This window comes from Delphinapterus leucas, chromosome 6, assembly GCF_059928025.1.
Source record: "Delphinapterus leucas isolate spDelLeu-1000000601 "Yukka" chromosome 6, BTC_Dleu_Yukka2, whole genome shotgun sequence".
NCBI classification, from domain to species: domain Eukaryota; kingdom Metazoa; phylum Chordata; class Mammalia; order Artiodactyla; family Monodontidae; genus Delphinapterus; species Delphinapterus leucas.
The window spans coordinates 104,416,303-104,440,063 of NC_143134.1; the positions used below are offsets into that span (position 1 = coordinate 104,416,303).

Sequence of the window (23,761 nt, forward strand, 5' to 3'; positions counted from 1 at the left end):
TTTACTATTATCTTGTGTATTTTTGTGACATTTAGGAGGTTTTGACATATAGCAATGACAATCCATCTTACCCTTCCCCTACATTCTGTTTTTTTAAATAAATTTATTTATCTATTTATTTTTTATCTATTTATCTATTTATTTATTTATTTATGGCTGTGTTGGGTCTTCATTGCTGGGCAGGCTTTCTCTAGTTGCGGTGAGTGGAGGCTACTGTTCGTTGTGGTGGCGGGCTTGTCATTGCGGTGGCTTCTCTTTGTTGCAGAGCCCAGGCTCTAGGTGCGTGGGATTCAGTAGTTGTGGCACGCAGGCCCTAGAGCGCAGGGTCAGTACTTCTGGCGCTTGGGCTTAGTTGCTCCATGGCATGTGGGATCTCCCCGGACCAGGGCTCAAACTGGTGTTCCCTGTGCTGGTGGGTGGATTCTTAACCACTGCATCGCCAGAGAAGTCCCACCCTTCCCCTACAATCTTAAAGATTCTTTTTAATATTTGCTTTTTTGGGCTTTAAAATATCTCATTTTGATTTGCATTTATTTAATTCCAAATATACTAAAACGTTTACTAGGCATTTATGTATCTGCTATTGTGTATTATATTATTTCTTCATATATTTCCACATCTATTCACATTACATTTATCCTACATCACAGCAGATATGCCTTATTGAGCTGGAAAACTATAGGTTACACACTGAGCCTTATGACCCATGCACTATTATTATCCATATATCAGCAACATGAAGTATAGAGATATTAAATAACTTGTAGTTTTTCTCTGCTACCTGACGCTGAAGACAAATTTCTTTGTCACAGAGATAAGAGAAGTCCTGACTAGAAAGAGTTCTTCTCAGCTTTGCTAGGAAAGCCGGAGGAGCTCTACTTAGGTCACACATGTGCTTGTCTGCCTTCTGCCCACAGGGATGAATGGTCTTTGTCTCTGGTGGCCAGTAGAGGGCGTGAATTCCCTCCTGTGATTTCCACCTCCCTACAAAGTCACTAGCGCCTGGATTTTGTTACTTAGTAGATGCTGCCTTACTTTGGGCAGCCCTGGACTGCCCTCATGTCCAAGTTGGCTTTTCTTTTTCTTTTTTTAAATTTCCTTAGATATAATTGACACAATATATGCTGGGCATATTTAAACAATACACTGTGATAAGCATTGACAAGTGTATACACCCATGAAACCATCACCACAATCAAGGTAATGAAGATATCATCTAGAAAAGTTTTCCTATTATAGTCCCTTCCTTCTGCTACCTGCCTGTCTCTTACTCTCTCCCCACCAGACAACTACTGAGCTACTTTTTATCCCTATAGATTAGTTTACATTTCCTAGAATTATATGTAAATGGAATCATGCAGTATAAATGATTTTGGGGGGGTCTGGCTTTTTTCATTCAGCTTCATTATTTGAGATGCACCCCTATTTGGTTCCTTTTAGTGGGTGAATAGTACTCCACTGTGTGGATGTGCACATTACTTGTTCACCTAATGATAGGCATTTGGGTTGTTTCCAGTTTCTGGCAATACAAATAAAGCTGCTATGGATTTTCCTGTATAAGTCCTGTGAGGACATGTACTCTCATTTCTCTAAGCAAATATCTAGGAGTGGAATAGATGACTCATACAGAAGAGATAAATTTCACTTTATTTTTGCGGTACACGGGCCTCTCACTGTTGTGGCCTCTCCCGTTGCGGAGCACAGGCTCCGGACACGCAGGCTCAGCGGCCATGGCTCACGGGCCCAGCCGCTCCGCGGCATGTGGGATCTTCCCGGACCGGGGCACGAACCCGTGTCCCCTGCATCGGCAGGCGGACTCTCAACCGTTGCGCCACCAGGGAAGCCCTCAATTGTGGTTTTAATTTGTACTTCCCTAATGACTAAGATACTAAGCATCTTTTCATGTTTTTATCTGCCATCCACACATCTTTTTTGGTGAAGTGTCTCCAAACAAATCAAACCTGTCAAAGATATTTAAAGGAAAAAGTTTTTCAATTTAAGGAACATCCATTTTCCAGCCCCATCTCTTTTATGGGTTGTGATCTGGCTCAGGCCATTATCTGGGCAAAGGGGACATCTTCACGTTCCTCCACCAAAAAGTGAGTGTTTTATGTCTGCCAATCCGGGAGGACAGACCTGACTTCAGGCTCCCCAAGATGCAGGGACCAGCTCTGGGAGCCAGCTCCAGGGAGCCCTCACCATGGCTGCCTTCCCTGAGATGTCTCCATGGAGTCAGTCAGTCCTCAAAACATATGTGGATGAGGAATAAAGGTGTACTGGGGAAGAGGCTGGGATTGGGTCTCACTCATCCTCAACTGTGCTTCGTGTTCAAGGAATTAAAGAGTGGGCCCCACCCTGGTGCACCACAAACTGCATAATAAGGGCTTCTAGAAACTGTCAAGGACCTGAATAAAGAAAGGATAAACTCTTGAGATGTTCACTTAACTGATCACACGTGAACTGAAGGACAGTAAAATGAAAGCACACGGAAGAGTGAGTCCCATTGCCAACCTCTCTGTATGCTGAGTGAAAGACCACATACATCATCCTGGACATGGGAGTATCATAGTCACTGACTGATGGCCCCAGTGTCAATCTCTATCTAAGTATTACTAAGTCTATTAACTACCTTCTTTCTTATTTTGAGACAACAATAGTCTAGGCTCTTTTTCAACTTTAATCTATGCTCTTGAAACAGTGTGAATCTCCCTTTTTAAAAAGAGCTGATGATTCTGTGAACCTTATGATTGACATCCTTGAGTGTATTTCCTGGGTTTAATATATGGAATTAGATTGTGAGTCACAGTTTTATTGGGTAAATTGTGTTCAAGCAAGAAAAGTGGATGTTAATTCTAAAAACCGAATTAGTGTTTATAATGTAAAAATCAACAGTGCACTTATTCACCAATCTCGTCCCTCAGTTACAGAGTCCAAGCTCATACTGCTCGTCCCATGCCTGGCCAATAAATCAAGAGACAAGTTGCTGGGGCAAGGAATAGCAACTTTATTCAGAAAGCCGGGAGACCAAGAAGATGGTGGACTCGTGTCCCAAAGAACCATCTTGCCTGAGTTAGAATTCAGGCTTCCTTTATACTAAAAGGGGAGGGAGTAAAATCAAACATTTCCTGGTTCTGGTCAGCCTCCAGAGGGGATGTGTTAATTTCTTCCTTCCTACAGTCATTCACAGGTGGATGTGGTCAGGATGTCTCCAGTGAGCTAAACTAAGGTATTTTGGCTTAATGCTCATTACCCAGGAGGCAGAGTTCCCAAATATGGGCCATAATGTAAAATTTAAGTTTATAGGCAACACCCTTTTAGTAATTAACTTGTAATAAAATACAAAGGTTCTTCCCTATTACATCCCCTTCTCCTCAGTCACAAAATTAAGACTGTCTCACAGCCTCTTTATTGTTAGCTGCGGCCATGAGACTGAGTCCTGGCCAAGTTTACGTGGCTAGAAATGATATTTGGCCCACACAGGCCTGGCCTATGAAAACACTCCCCCAAGAGAGGTAACATGCTCTCTCACCCTCTACAATGAGTGGGATAGACCCAAGCACTGGAGCCAGATTTGAAGCCATATGTTGACAATGGCAAATCCATAAAAAAGATGGTCCTGGGGTCCTGGATCATTGTTGGGAGAAAAGCCATAAGCAAAGTCACTTGATTTGAAAGCCTACATTTAGGTGTTATATGAAGCAAAGATAAGCTTGTATGGTGTTCAAACAATATTCACATGTTTTTCTGTTGCAGAAGCTAACTTCGCCTTAACTGACAGAAGTCTGTACACCAAAGAAAGTTTTCCATAAATATATATATATATATATATATATATATATATATATATATATATTTCAAATTGGGGAAATATCAAAGACTCCCTGAAAATTTGCAAAACTAAATGATAAATGTAAATCATAAAGGTAATTATTTAAGGAATATAAATCATGTTCTTCTCTCTAAACTTTTTTTTTTGTGGATATTGAAGATGTACAAGCATGATTTTGGTTTCTGGTATTTTAGATCTGATACAGAAATACAAGGGTAGATTGCCTTCTTGTACTTAGCAAACAATAATAAAATTAAGAGTGTTCCAATTTCACTTTTTTCTTTATTTTCTGATTTTTCGTAGGGATTTGTTAAATGGGGGGAAATCTCACTTCAATTTCCCCTCTGATAAGCTCCAAGGCACACTTGCTGAATGACCCCTGCTTCAGAGAGCTACTGAGTTCTTGGGAGTTCCTCTGGACAATTCCAAAACAGGTACAAGCCTGAAGAGATTCTACCTTTATCTTCTGCTCCAGTTGTTCCTGATTGTGATCAAAGTTAGAGAGAGATTTATCAAGGGGGCTCTTATCTCAGGCTTCACTGTAGTCCTCTGTCAAGCAGGTTGAAAAGCGGCAGATGGTCAAAACAGGTGCTTCAGTGCCTTTGGGGTTTTGATATCCCTTGTTCTCCTGAAACTTGAAGTCGGTCCTGACATTATGGCATGACTTAGAAGAGATCCTTTCCAGATATCTTAAAGCCATGAATATTTCCTTGCTCTCCAAGCTATGGCACGAAGGCTTGTCCCAGGAAAGAGAACAGGTATGGCTAGAGCAGAGCATCTCCAGGGCCATTAACGAAAAGCAGGGCCTCGAAAATTTCCGTGATTCTCCGAGATGGCCGCGAGGAGGCGCTTGGCTTTGTTCGCCACTCATCAACGGCCTGCAGAGGGCGTCCGACTCGCCCCGGGACCGATAGGCTCCTTAGTGGGTGCGGGATCCACGTCCTGGGTCCGGGATCCACGTCCTGAGTCCGGGAGATGTGGCCCCTTTTCCCGGACGAGAAACCCACTTACATTTATCACAGGTCCGCGTGCGTGACCCCTGGGGGCTGCGGAAATACTGAATAAAAAGTTGCTTTTCCCAGGCCCTGACTGCCAGGAGGAGTTTGGCCACAGAGATCTCTCGAGACTATTTTCTGAAAAAATGAGCACAGAACCTCCCGTTTTCCGCGCTCTCCCCATCTCTTTACTCTCAACTTTCTCGTATAACATTTTAGCGAGACTTATTTTACAAAAGTATCCATTTGTTGAGGCATTTGGAGGCTGGAAATCATCACGTGCTGTACTAATTTTTCCATATTCAGGGTTGTTTCTTAGGAGAGATCCCGACACAAATCCAGAGAAAGGGAAAACATATCCATGATAGGGGCAAAATATACAAATATTGGGGCTTCCAGTTGAAAAAGCTGGGGCCGGTGCCCGCAGAGTCACGTGACATAATCACTTTTTTGGTGGAAATAATGGATTTTACAACCTTGTGTGTACCTGTCACCACTGTTCCTTATATAGCTGACCACTAGCATTATGTCAATATCATCTTTTTCCGTAGTATCAATAATTTCCTAAGCTAGATAATATCTAAATTTCTCTTTCATTTCAATAAAGTTAATAAATCTTTCTTCTGTTGTTATGATGGTATTCTTAATGTGAACATGCCTTATAATCTGACATTTCTGCAGCAAGGGATGCATTTGTCATACAATTAAAAAGTTAAGTATAATATTTTGCGTCTTACTTTCTCCATGTTATTTCAGATCAAGCGTGATTTCTTAGCATTATAAATTCGTTTGGAATTTTATTATCCAAATAAGGTGGGGGAAAGAAAGCAATACTAATGGAGAAACACATGTAATGGTCATAGCCTCTCGAAACAGGCTCATTCTAAGACTGAGATTTAATCAAAGGATTATAGAATGCTCCCCCTCCCCCACAGTTTACCACCATACTAAAAGGAATTCAGTATAACAAGAGTGGATAACAGCTGAAAGAGCTACAAGACACAAACTCTGAGGAAGAGAACTTATGGAAGCCCAGAGTCCCAAGGGAATGCAAACAAGGACACTAGAGATGTTTGAAGGCTCTAGAACCTAGAGTTACAGCAAACATTAAGAACAGCTCAACTCCTAGCCCAGTTAACATAAATCTTCACACAAAAGGCCTATTTACCTCAGTTCATATGATTCAATACAACATGTCTGGCTTTCAACAAAAAAAATTACAAGGCATGCCAAAGGGATATTTATTTTTTTTAAAAAGTCAGTATCAGTAAGAACAGTGAGCTTTGTGGCATTTTAAATTGCCCTCTTCCATCCTTCTCTTCCCAGTTCCATGGTAGCTTGAAAATCAGCAGGTTCACAATCAAGGTAGCTGTGAAAAACAGCAGCCTACCAGCCACAGGAAGGGACAACTGGTTCAGGAGCTCTCCAGAGAACTGTCACTATCTGAACTATTTTTCAGCTCCCCGAAAAGGCCTCATTCACAGGCTTGTCTTTATTTGACCCAACTTGGAACTCACTCCATGGGAGAAGCCCCTGTCCCCAGAGAGAGGATCTAAAACAGTCAGTGGCAGTTGTTTAACACCACGGCTGCCTGAAGCATTGATACTGCTTGGGGCAAACAGAGGCCAGCCAAAACCATAAGGAAAACCTAAGGAATGAGATGCCCATAGGAGGGATGAAAAGCTCTCACATATTCTTGGGGATCTAAAAAGTTACGTGTGCATGCAGGACCGTGCACATACCCAGGAAAGACCTAGGAAGGCCTAATCACTCACCTCTGGCTAACCTTAAGACTGTGCACAAAGAGCAAAGGCTAAGAGAGAATTATAAATTGCTGGAGTATTGAAGACGCGCCCAGAAACACACAACAGACCCTCAGCAAAGACTATGAGACTTTTTGGTTCAGTTAATTTAAGGAAATCTCTATCTAATCATTGGAAGACTACTAGGCTAACTGAATACACACTTCGATAGCCAACATGATATAAAATACGAATGTTCAGCAGTAGCCCCAGAAAGTCACAAATCAAACAACAACAGCATCAATAAGGAGATCAAGTTCTCTAAGTTCTCTAAGTTCTCTAAGGAGATCAAGTTCTGATTTTGAGACTTGTCACATTTTATTGTTTAAAATGCCCAGTTTTCAACAAAATAGCAAAAGACATGCAAAGAACCAGGAAAGTATGGCCCATACATAAGAAAAAAGCAGTCAAGGGACTTCCCTGGTGGTCCAGTGGTTAAGAATCCACCTTCCAATGCAGGCGACGTGGATTTGATCCCTGGTCGGAACTAAGATCCCACATGCCGTGGGGCAACTAAGCCTGCATGCCACAACTGCTGAGCATGCGAGCCACAACTAGAGAGCCCACATGCTGCCCATGCACTCTGGAGCCCGCACGCCACAGCTACTGAGCCCACACGCTCTGGAGCCTGTGCACCAGAACTAGAGAGAAGCCCACACCCCAGAATGAAAGATCCCACATGTCGCAACGAAGATCCCACATGCCGCAACTAAGACCCGGTGCAGCCATACATAAATAAATAAATAAATACTAAAAAAAGAAAAGAAAAGAAAAAGCAGTCGAAGAACTATCCCTAAGGAAGCCCACACATTGGGCACATTAGACAAAGACTTTAAATCAGCTATTTAATATGATTAAGAACTCAGGAAAACCGTGAATAACTAACTAAAGGGAAGTATGAGAATACTATCTCATAAAATAGAAAATATCAATAAAGAGATAGAAATTACACTTTTTTTTTTTTTTTTTTTGAGGTACGCGGGCCTCTCACTGCTGTGGCCTCTCCCATTGCGGAGCACAGGCTCCGGACGTGCAGGCTCAGCGGCCATGGCTCATGGGCCCAGCCGCTCCGTGGCACGTGGGATCTTCCCAGACTGGGGCACGAACCCGTGTCCCCTGCATCGGCAGGCGGACTCTCAACCACTGCGCCACCAGGGAAGCCCAGAAATTACATTTTTAAAAAAGATCCAAATAGAAATTCTAGATCAGCCACACTGGTGATCATTCATGTTTACATAACTGATCTCCAATAAAAACCTTTGACACCAAGGCTTAGGTGAGCTTTCCTAGTTGGAAATACTCCAGGCATATTGCCAGACCCTACTGCTGGGAGACGTAAGCACAATCCACACAATCCCACTGGGAATGGACAACTGGAAGCTCATACCTGGAACTCTCCTGGACCATTCCCCATGCTTCTCTTCCTTTTGCTGATTTTAGTCTGTATCCTTTCACTGTAATAAACCATAACTGTGAGTATAACAACTTTTCATCAGGGTTCTCAATAACTGCTCTTAATTCTTTTAAAAAATTAACAATATATTTTTCCTAATTTAAACATAATGCTTGTTATACTAGATGTTCATTGTAGTGTTATTTAAGGTCTTGACAAATTGGAACCAACCTAACTATCCAACAACACAGAAATGGTGTCTCTCATAGATACAGAAAAAACATGGGTAGTTGCCAGAGGAAAGGGGGTGGGAGGAGCTGAAATAGGTGAAGGGCATTGAGAGGTACAAACCTCCAGTTAAAAAATAAATTAGCCATGGGGATGTAATCTACAGCATAAGGACAATGGTCAATAATATTGTAGTAACTTTGTATGGGGACAGACAGTTACTAGACTTTCTTTTTTTTTTGGCTGCGTTGGGTCATTGTTGCTGCGCGCCGGCTTTCTCTAGTTACGGCGAGTGGGGGCTACCCTTCATTGAGGTGTGAGGGCTTCTCATTGCAGTGGTTTCTCTTGCTGTGGAGCACAGGCTCTAGGCGTGAAGGCTTCAGTAGCTGTGGCTCACGGACTCTAGAGCGCAGGCTCAGTAGCTGTGGCGCATGGGCTTAGTTGCTCCACGGCATACGGGATCTTCCCAGGCCAGGGCTCGAATCTGTGTCCCCTGCACTGGCAGGCGGATTCTTAACCACTGCGCCACCAGGGAAGTCCACTAGAATTATGGTGATCATTTCATAATGTATGCAAGTGTCAAATCACAATAGAGCACACCTGAAGCTAACATAATATTGTACGTCAACTATATTTCAATAAATTAAGAAATGCCGTCTGTAACAGGCAGCCTCTAACATGCCCTACAGTGATCTCCACTTCCTGGTAGTCACACCCTTGTGTAGTCCCCTCCCACACTGCCCCAGGGAGGAGGAGAAGGCTGTGGACAAGAGAGGTGAGCATTATAGTAAGTCCCCTACGTACGAACCTTCAAGTTGCGAACTTTCAAAGATGTGAACATGTGTTCGCACGTCCAATCACATAAGTTAGTTCATGTGTATGGCATACATTGTCACGTGCGTGCATCCTCTACAAGTGGTTGTGCTTTTGTGTACTTTACTATACAGTACTGTGTACAGTACACTAGCACAGTATCTTTATTTCAAACCCAGGATGTCCGGAAGCAAGCATAAGAGCAGCAGTATACAGCCGACTATATTAGTTGGGTACCTAAGCTAACTGTGTTGGACTTACGAACAAATTGGACTTACGAATGTGCTCTCAGAATGGAACTCGTTCATATGTAGGGGACTTACTGTTCATGTGGGAGGGTCTGGGGAAAGGGCAGAAAGCAGTGAGGAAGGAAGAAGAGGCCAGATGGCACAGCTGAGGCAAGGGATCCCTTCCAATTCTAAGGCTGCGTTTGGCCAGGCTTGATCCTACGGCTTTCCTTTCTCCTTTCAGCTCTGTTTTCCCTGGTCTGTTCTTTCCCAAGAAGAGAAGAAAATACCCAAATTAGAGGTGAGTCATGGCTGCCTTTTTCCTGAAATACCATCTCCAGTTTTAAAGATCTTTCTCTATCTCTCTTTTCAAGAATAGAATAATGTATAACATATTCAAGAACAGAAGAATAATATAGCAAATACCCATGCTGCTTCCACTGAGAATTGTCACCTCTTCCCTTCCATGGGAGCAGGGAGATCAACCATCATTAATTATCCATGTCAGGTTCTCTGTTAAACAGTTTACATCAGTTACTCATTGAAGAGTATATGTATATGAGATGCAAGAGGGAGGAGATACGGGGATATACGTTTATGTATAGCTGATTCACTTTGTTATACAGCAGAAACTAACACATCACTGTAAAGCAATTATACTCCAATAAAGATGTTAAAAAAATAAATAAAGTAAAACTACAGATTAAAAATAAAAGAGTATATGTATATGTAGTGGATAGTATTATCCCCATTTTCAAGATGATGTGAAAGACACAGACCCAAAGAAACTTCCAGGATCATAGAGATAGTAAGTGGCAGAACCAAGACTGGAATGCAGCTCTCTCTGACCCTGCCACTGCACCATGCTGTCTCCTAGATTTGTGTCCAATTTACAATCCTATCATCACTGATTTCCCTCAGTGATGATAGGATTATAAATCCTACTGTTGACAGTGAGACTTTTTTTTTTAACTCCTGATGTAAGAAGCAGAACATAAAGCCTTTTGTTTTGAATGACATATCTTTAAGTTACCCAGAATGATTTTATCCGTGTGTGTTAACTAGTTTTTAGTGTGTTTTTTCCTTTGTGAATTATATAGCCCATTTATTTTAAATCTTAGTGTTTATTTTCATCATCTATATGAAGCCTTGCCTTTCGATGTCTTATAAAAATTTTAAAAAATACAACAGTTGGGCTTCCCTGGTGGCACAGTGGTTAAGAATCCGCCTGCCAATGCAGGGGACACGGGTTAGAGCCCTGGTCCAGGAAGATCCCACGTGCCGTGGAGCAACTAAGCCCGTGAGCCACAACTACTGAGCCTGCGCTCTAGAGCTTGCGAGCCACAACTACGAAGCCCGCGCACCTAGAGCCCATGCTCCGCAACAAGAGAAGCCACTGCAACAAGAAGCCCGTGCACTGCACCAAGAGTAGCCCTTGCTCGCCACAACTAGAGAAAGCCTGCGTGCAACAACGAAGACCCAACACAGCCAAAAATAAATAAATTTATATATATATAAAAATAAAAGTTATGTGTGCCTTTTGGATAAAAGTTGTAATTACTCAAAAGTGTTTAACTGGAAGTCCAATACCCTCAGGCACTCTCAGGGTTTAAACTGTTTCTTCCATCCCTCCCTGTCCCCAGTGCTTGACTCTCAGAAATGCCAAGTCCAAGTGGCAGGAAGATCTCTGGGTCTGATAGTAAGTAAAGACTCACCAAAGCGAAGGGCCTTCTCGCCTTAGGAATGATCGCTAATGATAGGGAGTCTCTTTCCACTAGGAATGGTGGAGGGTCGTCCAAAGACTACAGAGTCTGAGCAGGGCCCTTAGCTTGCCTTCATGTGGCTTAGAAATAGATGCTTCCCTGGGGAAGACCCAGATTTTTGGGGGTGGCACATCTGAACACAACCTTACATTGAGCCAAGAATCTGGTGATAAATGAGATCAATTCCTCAGTCAACCAAGAGAGCTTGTTCTCCTTAGACTGGAGTGATGCTTGACAGGTCTTGGAGAGCAGTGTCCAACCCCAAAGATTGATCAGACCCTTTCCAAAGTTTGAACTTCTTGCCTCATAAAGATGCTCAGGGACAAATTCTGCTGTTTCTTTCTTTCCTCCTTAAGGATTTTCTTCTCCAATCTTGAAAACATTGAAAATTCAATAACCTGAATCTGTTAACACTGTCTAGTAACTTTCATTTTTTCTTTTTCATTTGTTGTTCTAACAGCAGTGTGACCAACTTGGAAAATAATGAGTCAGTAATCTTTGTTTTCCACATTTGCCAAAATCATCACTTTGGTTTCATTCTTTAAGACTATAGAAAAGAGTTCAGAATCAGGAATTAGAGAACTCTCTTCTTGCTGATCCGCCTATAATGGATTTGATCATGGGAGAATGTCCCCATAACTGATTCATGTAGCTCCTCTGATTCTATTTATTCAATGACATTTATTAAGTGTCTACTGTGTGTCAGGCAGCACCATGTTATTAACTGGGGATATTCGACCTGGCCTTCAGGAAGTCTACAGTATAGCAGGGGAAGATGTAGAGACAAGTGCAACAAAGTATTATAGAGGCTGTGAAGTGTTTACAAGGTATGGTGTCAGGGGGTGGGGGGCAGAGGAGGGAGTGGTCAATTCCATTGGGAACAGAGTTTCTGGAAGTTCTTCATGGAAGATGTGATGCTTAAGCTTTGCTTGGAGGAGGCATCTGGTAAAGAGCAGACTTTGAAGCCAGTATCCTCAGTCCAACTGTGAAGCCTGAGATTTTCTAGCTGTGTAACACTGAGCAAGGGAACCTCTGAGCCTGCTTTCAGTTTCTGTAACATGAGGATCATAGTAGCAATCTCATAGTGCAGTGGTGAAGGTTACCTTAAACATATATTTTGAACATTGTTGGTGGAGGAGATCAGCAGGGAAAGGGTATTCAGATCCAAACTACCAGGGCTGGAAGGAACTCCTCTGGGTCAATCTAGTGCCTGAAAACTGTCTGCCCTGGGAGCTGTCTCTGGTGCTGATTTCCCGGGGCTTCACACTCATTATCTTGGGAAGACCCGCTCAGCACTCTGCCGGTGTCATTCTTCAGGGGTCTGAACTGCTGTCTCCATCTCAGTAGAAGCCTGGGCTCCAACAAGTGTGCAGACCCCACCTCCTCCCTGCCCATTCCCAGCCTGCCAGTTCAGCCCTTCTGTGAGCCTTGTGGAAGAAGGGCTGACTCAGAACTATATGATGGGATAGGGGTTCTCAGTATCCATACTCCTGGCTCTGTAGAGGTAGAATGGGGCAACTATATGGGTTTGTCCACACCCTCCACCTGTCGGAGAAGAGTGCCAGGCTCCGACTCTAAACTTCTGCAGAGGAAACTCACCAACTCCCCCGCAAAGCCTAGGAAGTGTTTACCTCCTGCTAGAGCAACTGGGGAAAATTTTGTCCCCCGGGGGACACTTGGCAATGTCTAGAGATATTGTCAGATGTCACTACTCAGGGGTGGGGGCATTCATTACTGGCTTCTAGAGGATAGAAGCCAGGGATGCTGCTAAACATTCTACAATGCACAGGACAGTCTCCTACAACCAAGAATTATCTGGCCAATTAGGCCCAAAAACTAGCGCTGAGGTTGAGAAACCCTGCTCTAGGGTTTGAGGCAATTTGGTGTGGTGTCCAGAACCTTACCGGACATCTAGGTCTAGCTCAATGTTCTTTATCTACCAGCTATGACCTTAGATAAATCATTGAACTGCTCTGAGCCTCACCTTCTACATATGTATGTTTAGGTTCCTGGACTAGAAAGCCTCAAAGCCCATTCAAGTTCAAACTCAACATGTCTGCGTAAATACTTGCTGAGTATGCCGCTAGGAACCAACATTCTGTGGTACTATGTACATAAAATATCAGGAGATGCATAAAATATCAAAAGGAAAGGGACATAAAGGGGGGAAGGTGAGAGCTGATAACAGGTTACTACCCAAATATACACAGAATTTATGCAAATATAAGTGTTCAGATAAAATACAGGCTCTTAAACTTCAGGTGGTGACAAAAAATGACATCTTCACTAGCAATTAAAGAGATACAAAATAAAATAACTATGCCATGTTTGCTAATCTTTTGAAAGAAACAACTCAAAGTGCTTAGGAATGCAAGGTAGTATATGTACTTAGATATCCCTCTGTTTCCCTCTGAACGAACCCTCAGCCTGGGACTATGAAATAGTAGCTACAGAACTGGTTATGCCACACAATCAAATCATTCCATCATAAAGAGGATATTTAAAGTTTCTTTCTATATCTATAAAAATTTGTGCCAGCCTTTGGACAGTAACTGAAACATCAGTTCTCCTGGATTTCAGACCTTGAGGCTCAGACTGGAACTACACCATCAGCCCTCCTGGGTCTCCAGCTTGCGGACTCACCTGCAGATCTTGGGACCTGTCAGTCTCCAAAATCGCGCGGGCCAGTTCCGTATAATAAATATCTTTCTGAATATATAAAAAATAAATGAGGGACTTCCCTGGCAGTCCAGCGGTTAAGACTCTGCACTTCCACTGCAGGGACATGGGTTCCATCCCTGGTCGGGGGAACTAAGATCCTGCACATCACACGGTGTGGCTAAAAAAAATAAAAATTAATTAATAGGAACTTAGCATTCTAAAGTAAAGAACAAGGTACTAGATTACCCTCCCCCCTCCTTATTCACCAAACAATAAGGCACTGGATTTAAAGAATTAATTTTCAGAATTAGGAATAAAACGCCTTATCCCACCTTCCTTTCACCTCTTAACTACCTTGAATACCACCTTCAGAGCTAATGGGAGCCGCAAAGGGTGTAGAGATCCCAGAAGGAAAGGACTGTGAGTGTACTCTTTAGGAGAGGAAGATGTAAAGCTGCTGGTGTATCTCTTTCCATGTGGAAGTCCCTGTCTGAGGCAGTCAATGTGGATCTTCCTCATTTGTTCCCGTACAAGAGGCTCTTTTATAAGAAAGACCAGAAAGAGGTCGCTTCTAGAAATGACACTTTCAAGCTGATGTAATTTGGAGATGGAGACCTCCATCACACTGGTTTCAGTCATTTGACAAGGATGGGCCACCCTAGCTGTGCCAAGAGGGAGAGGGCACACAGCACAGGAAACAACTTTAATTACCCTTCTTAAAACCACCTTTTCATGATCCTCCATTGCATCACTCTGAGTGTGAGGAAACAGACCTCTTCACTCTGCCTGTAGGTCAAGGAGAGAGAAGTAGCCGACACCTCCGAGGAAAAGGTACTACCAGAGGAATGAGCCTAGGAAGTACTCCTCCGCTGGATACAGAGTGCAGGTGCAAAAGGTGCACATATTTGGGCCTCAGAGAGAGAATGCAGGCACTGTTGCTCACTGAGCAGTCCTTTATGTGGTACCGAGGACACCGCGTGACTTGGGAAGTGTCAGCTGGGAAGAGGCAGAAAAGCCTTACCAGCCAGCAAGGTGATGTGGCTTCCCAGTAAACTGTCAAAACCTGCCAGGGCTTAGGGCTTCACTCTCTGCCAGTGTGAATTCATGTGGACAGGGAGCCATGAATGACTTGTTCACCACTGCCTCCTAAGCACAGCTCTGTGCTTGGCACATAGGTACACTCCACAGATGCTTTAAAAAAAAAAAAACGGTTAAATATTTACTGGAATCTTTTAGGTGAACATTCACATGACACTGGAAAGCATGAACAGGAAGAGGAAATTCTGTTTCTGGAATAGCTATGGTATGATAATGGAATTTGGCCCTTTTAAAATCAACAAATGTGTCTTAAAATTGGATGAAACTCTCTTATTATGAAATTCAACCACTTTCTGCAGGAGCACAATTGTTGCACTTCTCATCAAAGTGCTTTCTTTGGTCCCTTACTTCAGTTATTTGATTTTTTTTTTAATGATGTAATAGGTTGAAGGTTGACCAAAAAAAAAAAAAAGGCTGAGTAAAACCTGGGACCTGGATACAATGTCATAATTAAACTGAGAAGTAAAATGTAGTAAAGGAATATGCTTTTATCACTTCACCTAATAGTCCAAAGAATAACTCTTAAGAATAAGGGAACTCTACTTAAACCACACATAGTCTAGCTCAATTTACCAACCACCACCAAGCAACATAGGTAAGTACTACAAAGGACTCACCCAACTCAACAAATCCACCTGCCAGTTGCTACTACATAATTCACTTAGGCTTTATACCCCTTAAATGCAAATGTTTCTGGAAGATGAAATACTAAAAACGCAATAATTAAAATCAAGCCCCATGGACTTCCCTGGTGGTGCAGTGGTTAAGAATCTGCCTGCCAATGCAGGGGACACAGGTTCGAGCCCTGGTCCGGGAAGATCCCACATGCCGCAGAGCAACTAAGCCCGTGCACCACAACTACTGAGCCTGCACTCTAGAGCCCGTGAGCCACAACTACTGAGCCCGTGAGCCACAACTACTGAGCCCACATGCTACAACTACTGAAGCTCGCAAGCCTAGAGCCCCTGCTCCGCAACAGGAGAAGCCACCGCAGTGAGAAGCCCGCACACCACAACGAAGAGTAGCCCCCGCTCGCTGCAAGTAGAGAAAGCCCGCGCGCAGCAACAAAGACCCAACACAGCCAAAAATAAATAAATAAAATTACTTAAAAAAAAAAAAAAATCAAGCCCCATGATGTTCCCTCGCCTTTTTTTAGCTCCTTGATATTGTCCCCACCAGGAGCCTGTGATTTACTGGTAACTCCAACATTCTGGAAAACTATTAGATAATAAACACTGTGCAAGTCAATACTTAAAGGATGTCAAATTCATAAATCATCATGTGGCAGTCTCAGAATGAAGTTCACAAACAGAAATTCCTAAAATGCAACAGAGTCTACAGGACAGGAGTAAAACTGACGATGCACCAATACCCCAGCTGACTTCAGGCACTGACCTTCACCCTCTGATTCCAAGATCAGTACAGAATCTTAATGCACACTGCATACAGAAAAACACAGTCATGGCTTTACCTACCCCTCCTCTGAGAATCTGGAGAAATGTTTCTCTTCAGAAAAAGAAAAACAAAAACCAAACAAACACACCCCCCCCTACATTTCCAAATTCAATCAACCGGATAACCTGGCAGCAACCCCAGGCTAATTGCAGAGCTCCAAATCAACCCTCTCTCTGACGCCTGTTAACTTCACTGGGCAAAGGGAATCGGCAAACCCTGACTCTCCGGCTAGGTCGGGCCCCATCCAGGGAGGCTAAGCGCAGGGGGAGCTTCATACCAACCCATCGGTGAGAGTAGACTGTGTGCCATTCATTGGGGCCCTTGGCGAGAGGTCCTCCTTTTATCCAATTTGCATCTTACAGCTGACGCCACCCCACCTCCAGCGCTCCAGGACCAGGCTCAACTCTGTAAGGCACACAAGAGTCCAACTCAAAACTCCATTCAGTCACCTAGAACGTCCGACTGGAAGAGGTCAAGGAAAGGAGATGTGGGTGGGAGCGAAGCAAGTTACCTCCCAAAGCAAACCAAGCAAGTCCACCAGAAGGCGAGTCCTAGAGCTAGAGAGCGATCCTCCTCGGGAAGGCACAGGAGAAAACTTCGTCACGGAGGGAAGTCGGCGAGCCGCGGGCAAGGGCGCCCGGGAGTCCCTCCGGGGCCGGGGCGGGATTGGCTCAGGGGTGGGTGTCCGCTCCTGCGCCGGGTCTCGGGGGCCAGCAAGTCCCCGCCAACGGGCCGGGCCCGCTAGGCTCCCCTCTCCATCTGGGGCTGCCGGCCGGTCGTGGCCGCAGCCTCGGCCGCGTCTCGGGCCGGACTCCTCGCCGGGAGTCCGGGCGCCGGAACTAGCGCGGCTGCGGGGGATGGGGCTCCGACAGGCGGAAGTGACCGGAACCTGTTCTCGCAGTGCGGCGGCATGTTCCACATGTCTCGGGGCTCCGGACTTTTCCGCGGTCTGCACCAGCGGCGGCTCCTCCCACACACGCGGGTGGGCTGCGGTTGCCTCGAGGGGCGGGAGGTGCCTGTCCAGCCCGGCCTGGAAGCTCCGGCCCCGGAGACCGGCGGCGACGGCGGCGACTCGGAACGCACGGCCGGGTCGCAGGGTTCCCGGACCCTCGCGGGAGCGCGCTCGACGGGCGGAGGAGGCCGCCAGCGATGGGGGCCGCGCGACAATCCCATAGATGCTTTTCAAATATATGAACCTATCATGTGAACTCTAAAGTAGTGTTGTAGAAATGAAAGACATTTTTACGCATAAAACTGAAAGTAGGTTCAGCTTAAACTATGATCTTACTTTGTCTTTTTATTTTCATAGGTGATATTCTTGAACCTCAGAGGTTCCTCAATAATAAATCCACCCAAGGTAGCGCGGTTGGACAGAAGATGAGCACCGTGGTTATCCTTCCAATCACTGGGCTTGCTCAACTGGTTTGGGGTAGATGCACCAGAGGAGTGGTTTAGTGGGAGGGAAAATTAGGTGGCCTGGGAGTTAGGAAACCTGTTTTGCAGGTGGCACCAGGAGCTGTGTGCGCTGTAGCAGGCCCAGCCCCAGGACACAGGATCCCTTTCCACCTTTCCCTCCCCACAGTGCCCATCCCCCTCCAGGAGCTGACATGCAATGACATCCCTGTACCAGGGCCACTTGCAACCCCTCTCCATGTACATGGGAGGGAATTGATCAAAAAGAAAGCTGCCATGCTGGGCACTTTCAGGATCTGGCCCAGAGTGTTTCTGAACTTAAGGGTTCCAGATTTGTCAGCAGCAAGACTGGCCCAGGCAAGTCACTTCTTGGTATCTCTCCGTGGAAAGAAGAGCTGATTCAGCTCCAGAGTCTGGACAGAGAGGGCCAGCCACAGCACCAGGTAGGTCGGGGAGCCTGGGTCTCGGAGTTGGAGTTGAAAGAGCACTGAGCAGGCGTCGGGAGACCCGGAGACTGGTCGGTAAAAGCTGTGAGACCCGGACAAGCTGTTTAGTATCTCTGGACTGTCAGCTTTGGGAAAGTCGGTGAGATGATGTATATAAAAAGCACGTTCCTGCACATATCTTATAAAGGATTAATATCCAAAATATATAAGGAACTACAACTCAATAGCAAAAATCCAAATAACCTGATTTTTTAAATGGGCAAAGGATCTGAGGAGACATTTCTACAAAGAAGTCATACAAATGGCCAACAGGTATATGAAAAGGTGGTCAACATCACTAATCATCAGGGAAATGCAAATCACAACCACACTGAGCTATCATCTCACACCTGTTAGGATGGTTATTATTCTTTTTAAAAAAAGGGGGGGTGTTGGTGAAGGTCTGGAGAAAAGGGAACCCTTGTACACTGTTGATGAGAATGTAAATTGGTACAGCCATTATGGAAAGGAGTATGGAAGTTCCTCAAAAAATTAAAGTTAGAACTACCATATGATCCAGCAATCCTACTCCTGGGTATATATCCAAAGGAACTGAAATCATGATCTTGAAGAGATATCTGCATTCTCATGTTCATTGCAGCATTATTCACAATTATTATAGCCAAGATATAAAAAGAACTTAAGTGTCCATCAGTGGGTGAATCAATAAAGAAAATGTGGTATCTACATACAACGGAATATTATTCAGCCTTAAAAGAGAAGGAAATCCTGCCGTTTGTGACATCATGGATGAACCTGGAGGACATTATGTTAAGTAATATAAATCAGGCACAGAAGGACAAATACTACATGATATGAGGAATCTAAAATAATCAAATATACAGAAACGGAGTAGAATGGCCGTTGCCAGGGGCTATGGGGAGAGGGAAACAGGAAGGTGTTGGTTAGAGGATACAAAGTTTCAGTTATACACCATGAATATGTCCTAGAGATCTGCTGTACATCTTAGTGTCCATAGTTAACAATACTGTATTGTACACTTAATATTTTGCTAAGAGGGTAGAGCTTAAGTTATATTCATATCACAAAAAATAATAACAAAGAGGACAGGAGGGAACTTTCGGAGGTGATGGATGTGTTTACGGCATAGATTGTGGTGTTGGTTTAATGGCTGTATACTTATCCCCAAACTCACCAAGTTGTATACATTAAATATGGTCAGCCTTTTGTATGTCAATCATACCTGAATATGGTATTGGTTGTTTTTTGTAAAAGCATGTTCCTTTACTAAACAGTTGTCAGATCTTAAATATGCGTTGTCTTGCCATGAAGCCTATTCTTCCAATAAGTTCTACCAAGAACTTTATTCTTCCAAAGTTATTCTTTTCACAACCCCCTGAGTTCATTTATCCCTTTTGCACAGAGAACTTTCGTGCAGGAATTGTTACCATTTTCTTTTTTGTGAGTCTGATGGACTATGGCTTCTCTCTCCATAGAAATGCCCTGTGTGCTTGCACGCACACACACACACACACACACACTGTTTTGCATATAATTCCTGTAGCTTTTTGACACCCAGAAGTCCATGGATCTGGGTTTTAAAAATCCAGAAAAGGAATGTTTGAGTCCTAAAGTATCTCAGAATCCAGGATTATGATTCTTTTTTCATACTGGCCGAGCCAGTCTAGGTAGTGTCAATATCCTGCTCTGCTTCTCAAGCCTGCTCCATCTCCAGGGAATGTTCACGTCAGACCTACTGAAGTTGACTGTCCTGCGAGAGGTCATACCTTCAAATATCTCTTCCCTCACCCTCCTTGTTCCTCAAACGTCCTCAGCTGGCCTTGGCTCATTGCACTGGTGTGCAATGGAGAAGCACCTGGGGGCAGGTGGAAGCCTTCTCATGGTAAATCAGGGCTGGGCTACAGCTCATTTCTGCCTCCAGTGCTCCTGGGTCGTTGACAAGCCTGCTTCCTAGATCCCTGGCCAGCACTTCTCCCTTCCTCTGCTCCACTCCTGCCCTGGGTCCACCTGCAGGGCCACACCTAGAGAGTCACGCTTGAGGAAATAGACTGCCTCCTAACAGTGAACTCAACTTGATCAGGGGCTCCCAGCAAACACAAGAAGCTCAGAGAAGGGTCACAGTGCAAATGGTAGGAACTCACACTGAGCTTTCTTTCACAGATGGTGGCAGGTGTTCTACATGACCCGTAAGTGGGAGAGGAATGGAAGTGATCCCCCCTCAGCCTTCCAAAAATTGGGATCCAGAGTATTGCCCCTACTGTGGTGTCTTTTTGGTGTTTCAGATCTCATGCTAGATCAGTGAAAGGTAAGAAACTTAGAAGGACAGTGTTCCCAATAGATCAGAATGCAGACGCAGTACCGAGGCTGTGTGTGTTTCAGCCCTTCAAGTCACACTTTTCATGCTGCCTCTAAAATGGGTAGGGATACCCAGATTCATGACCCATTCACTGGACTGTCTCAGCCTGAGAATAATGTAATTCCCATGGACTACTCTGTCTTAGGGTGAAACTAGGCAAACTCTATTTGTAGGCTTAGTCTTCTTAGATGCAAAGTACATTTGTAATGAGTTTCTGTACTCCTCACCAGATAGCAAAGAAAATATTAAAGCTTGTTTGCAAAGTTTGCACAAGAAAGAGCCTAGAGGCTAAAATTCCAAAGACCTCGTGTTTAGCTAGAATTTCCTATCAGATTATTTAGCTTCTTTCCAGATGATTTTTCTTAAGAAATGGGTCACAGGTGTATATTCTGCCTTTTCCTAATAAAGCTTTGATAACATCGACTTGGATATCCAAACTCCTTTGTAAAATTCTGCACAAGTTTCCTGTAAGACAGCACCTCTCCTTGTGTAACCTGGAAGCCTGACAGGACTCGAGGGCATTTGGCTCCAACTGGCATCCCTACCCATCACCTGGCTCTGCTGAACTGCCCCGATGCCCCAGCCGCGTGTGAGAACTCACCTACTGCTTTCTGGGAAGTCTGTGCCTAGGCTAGGCAGCAGTTCTTTGTAAGTGGGCCTTCTGAAGGAGGGGGAGGGGCAGGGGAAGGCAAGGACAGGGTAATAAATACCTCGCTTTGGCCTTACTCCTGTGTCTGAGTCTTTTCTCAAGTGCGGATCAAAATGGATAACAGCGCCACCCAGTGGCCAATCCCCAGTAAAACAGCATCACGTCTCTCTCAAGCTGCAATTATCTAGTACGACAGCCACTAGCCACACGTGACTATTAATTACTTGAAATGTGGCTAGACAGGAAGCAAACCCAGGCAGAGAGTGGGGCCCAGGGAGTGATGCAGCATTCTCTTCTGCAGGTGAGCATCTTGATGCTCCAGGAAGAACTGACCCAGCATCAGCCAGCCAGGACTGCAAATTCCAGCTCTTCCTTTGCTCTCTAAGTGTCCTTGGAGAAAGCACTACCCTTGCTGGCATCAGTTTCCTCTTCTATCAAATGGAAAGTATTTAACAAGCTGATCTCAAAATCCTGTCAGGGCAAAATGTCCCATAATCTCTGTTGTTTCTTCTATCCACTCCTGACCAAGTGAACGGGGAACCTGTAAGGAAGTGCCTGGTTTCCAGCTCATCACGGGTTCCCACCATTTCCTAGGGGCTCAGGAGGCCCTGAGGAGACACACACGCAGTATCTCAGCACAGTTCCCTCTTCACAGGACGCTGTCACAGCAGCACCTAGCCAGGTGATGATGGTTCTGCCCATTCTACAGATGAGAAAACAGTTTCAGAGGGGCTATTTGACTCATCCAGAGTCAGACACGGACTCACAGGATGTTGATGCTGGAAAAGATGTCTAAAATTAAAGGGAGGTAGTCCTCACTGTCATCTTACTGGTAGGAAGACAGGCTCAAGATCATGTGACCTGGCAGCAGCCTTGGTAGTGACAACAATGGAATCCTCAGTTTCTAAGACTCCTAGTCCTACCTCATGCTCCTTATCTGTAAACTAAGGGTAGTAATAGTGCCCAACTCATAAAATGGTTATGAGCACTTAGCACTCAGAGGTAAGTTCTCAATAAATACAGCTGGTATGTGATGTTGCCTGCATTCACCTTTTATCTCCAGTTAAGATCCCTTCCTGAGGTCTTTGGCTAGAACTACCCCAGACAGACTTTCCATGAAATAGTCACCTTAGGTCATCTGCAGTGGTGGACCGAGAATAAGTTGGGTAATAAAGATCAGCGAGGGACAAAATTGTTGAAGACATACTGTGTGGAGGGTGGGGAGGTGGCTGCAATTTGGGGAACGATTTTCCTGCAGGTGTAAAGGAATAAAGAGCCTGACAGTCCCCCATTGCAGAGATGAACACAATGGAGAGAGGTATCCGGGTCCAGCTGGCAACTCACAAAGAGTTACTGTCACTGTGTGTCTGACCTTGCCCGCAGTCTCCTGAAAGAAGGGCAGCTGAGTCCTCCTGGCAATAAGTGCCAGTCATCGGAGCACAAAGCGAGCTCTGTGTGTGTTCCCGCTTCTCCCCACATGGTGCCATCTCACATTGCACAGCACTTTACAGTTTATCAAGGTGAGACAGGTAGATTTTATCTTAGCTCATCCTTACAGCATTCCTGTGCAGGGGGCAGAGAATGTCTGTCTTTGTTTCGCAAGGTTTTCCTCTCATTTTACAAGCTAGAAACTGAGATGCAGAGGTAGTTGTGCAACTTTGTATAAGGTCACACAGGTAGGACATGGCTTAGCCAATACCCAACATGTGGTCTGAGTCCCTCTTAATCCTGTCGAAGTCTTTACTCCAAAGGTCTGCAACGACCAAGTGATTTTAGCATCTTCCATTGCTCTGCTCAAACCATAAGTGCTCTGAGAAACTTCATACAGTTCTGTGAACAGGTCATACTCTTTCTTTGTTCTCTTTTTTCTGTGGCTACTCGGAGCCCTGAATATACTGCCTCGTGTGCCAATTAAAGGAACACGAAGCATTCATGCTCCAGGAAATCTCCAGGCCTTACGATGATGATGTGCTATGTTAAGTGGCCACATTTCTGAAAAATAATTTGTTTCTAACAATTACAAAGGACTCTGGGTACCTAAGAAAATAGCCTGACACAGCAATTCCACTTCTGGGTATTTACCCAAGAAAAATGAAATCATAAGCCTACAAAATCACTTGTACATGATAGTTCATGTACAACCCAAATTTATATTGACAGGAAATAATATATCCACACAGTGAATACTATTCAGCAATGAAAAGAATGAACTACAGACAACATCATGGATGAACTCAGAGACATTAGGTTTACGAAAAGAGCCACATAAAAAAGAGTATATACTGTATGATTCATTTAGATGATGTTCTAGGACAGACAAACTAAACTATAGTGATAAAAATCAGAACAATTTTTGTAGAGGGCAAGGGGTGGGAAGAATTATCTAGAAAGGGACACAAAGTAACTTTTTAGGATGTTGGAAAAGTTTATATCTTCTTTAGGGTGATGGTTTTACAGGTGTATATATTTGTCAAAACTCATCAAAGTGTACATTATACCTCACTGAGTAAATTAATAATACCTTATTAAATTATGCATTATTTCTGAAAGCCAAAATTGAGGAAAGACTGAGAGTTGCTTTAGGAAAAATGTGTTTTCCCCATAACTCTACT

General features: G+C 44.2%; 1 protein-coding gene and 2 long non-coding RNA genes across 3 annotated transcripts; 1 reads left to right on the forward strand and 2 right to left on the reverse strand.

The window, feature by feature from the left end:
- Positions 1-1,629: 1,629 nt before the first annotated feature.
- On the reverse strand, positions 1,630-20,317 carry LOC149749031 (uncharacterized). The gene is made up of 2 exons (XR_016393619.1): positions 17,553-20,317; positions 1,630-1,961 (listed from the first exon to the last, which is right to left on the reverse strand). It is a non-coding gene; the product is annotated as an uncharacterized LOC149749031 (long non-coding RNA).
- On the reverse strand, positions 11,856-17,104 carry LOC149749032 (uncharacterized). Its single transcript, XR_016393618.1, has 2 exons — positions 16,776-17,104; positions 11,856-16,669 (listed from the first exon to the last, which is right to left on the reverse strand). It is a non-coding gene; the product is annotated as an uncharacterized LOC149749032 (long non-coding RNA).
- LOC149749033 (uncharacterized) lies at positions 16,406-21,301 on the forward strand. Its single transcript, XM_089913606.1, has 3 exons — positions 16,406-18,120; positions 20,305-20,449; positions 20,909-21,301. The coding sequence occupies exon 1, from the start codon at positions 16,750-16,752 to the stop codon at positions 17,437-17,439; it is 690 nt and encodes a 229-aa protein (XP_089769732.1). The 5' UTR covers positions 16,406-16,749; the 3' UTR covers positions 17,440-18,120; positions 20,305-20,449; positions 20,909-21,301.
- Positions 21,302-23,761: the final 2,460 nt, after the last annotated feature.

Coding starts and splice junctions, on each gene's coding strand:
- LOC149749033 (XM_089913606.1), top strand. CDS start 16,750: ATGTGGGTGGGAGCGAAGCAAGTTACCTCCCAAAGCAAACCAAGCAAG.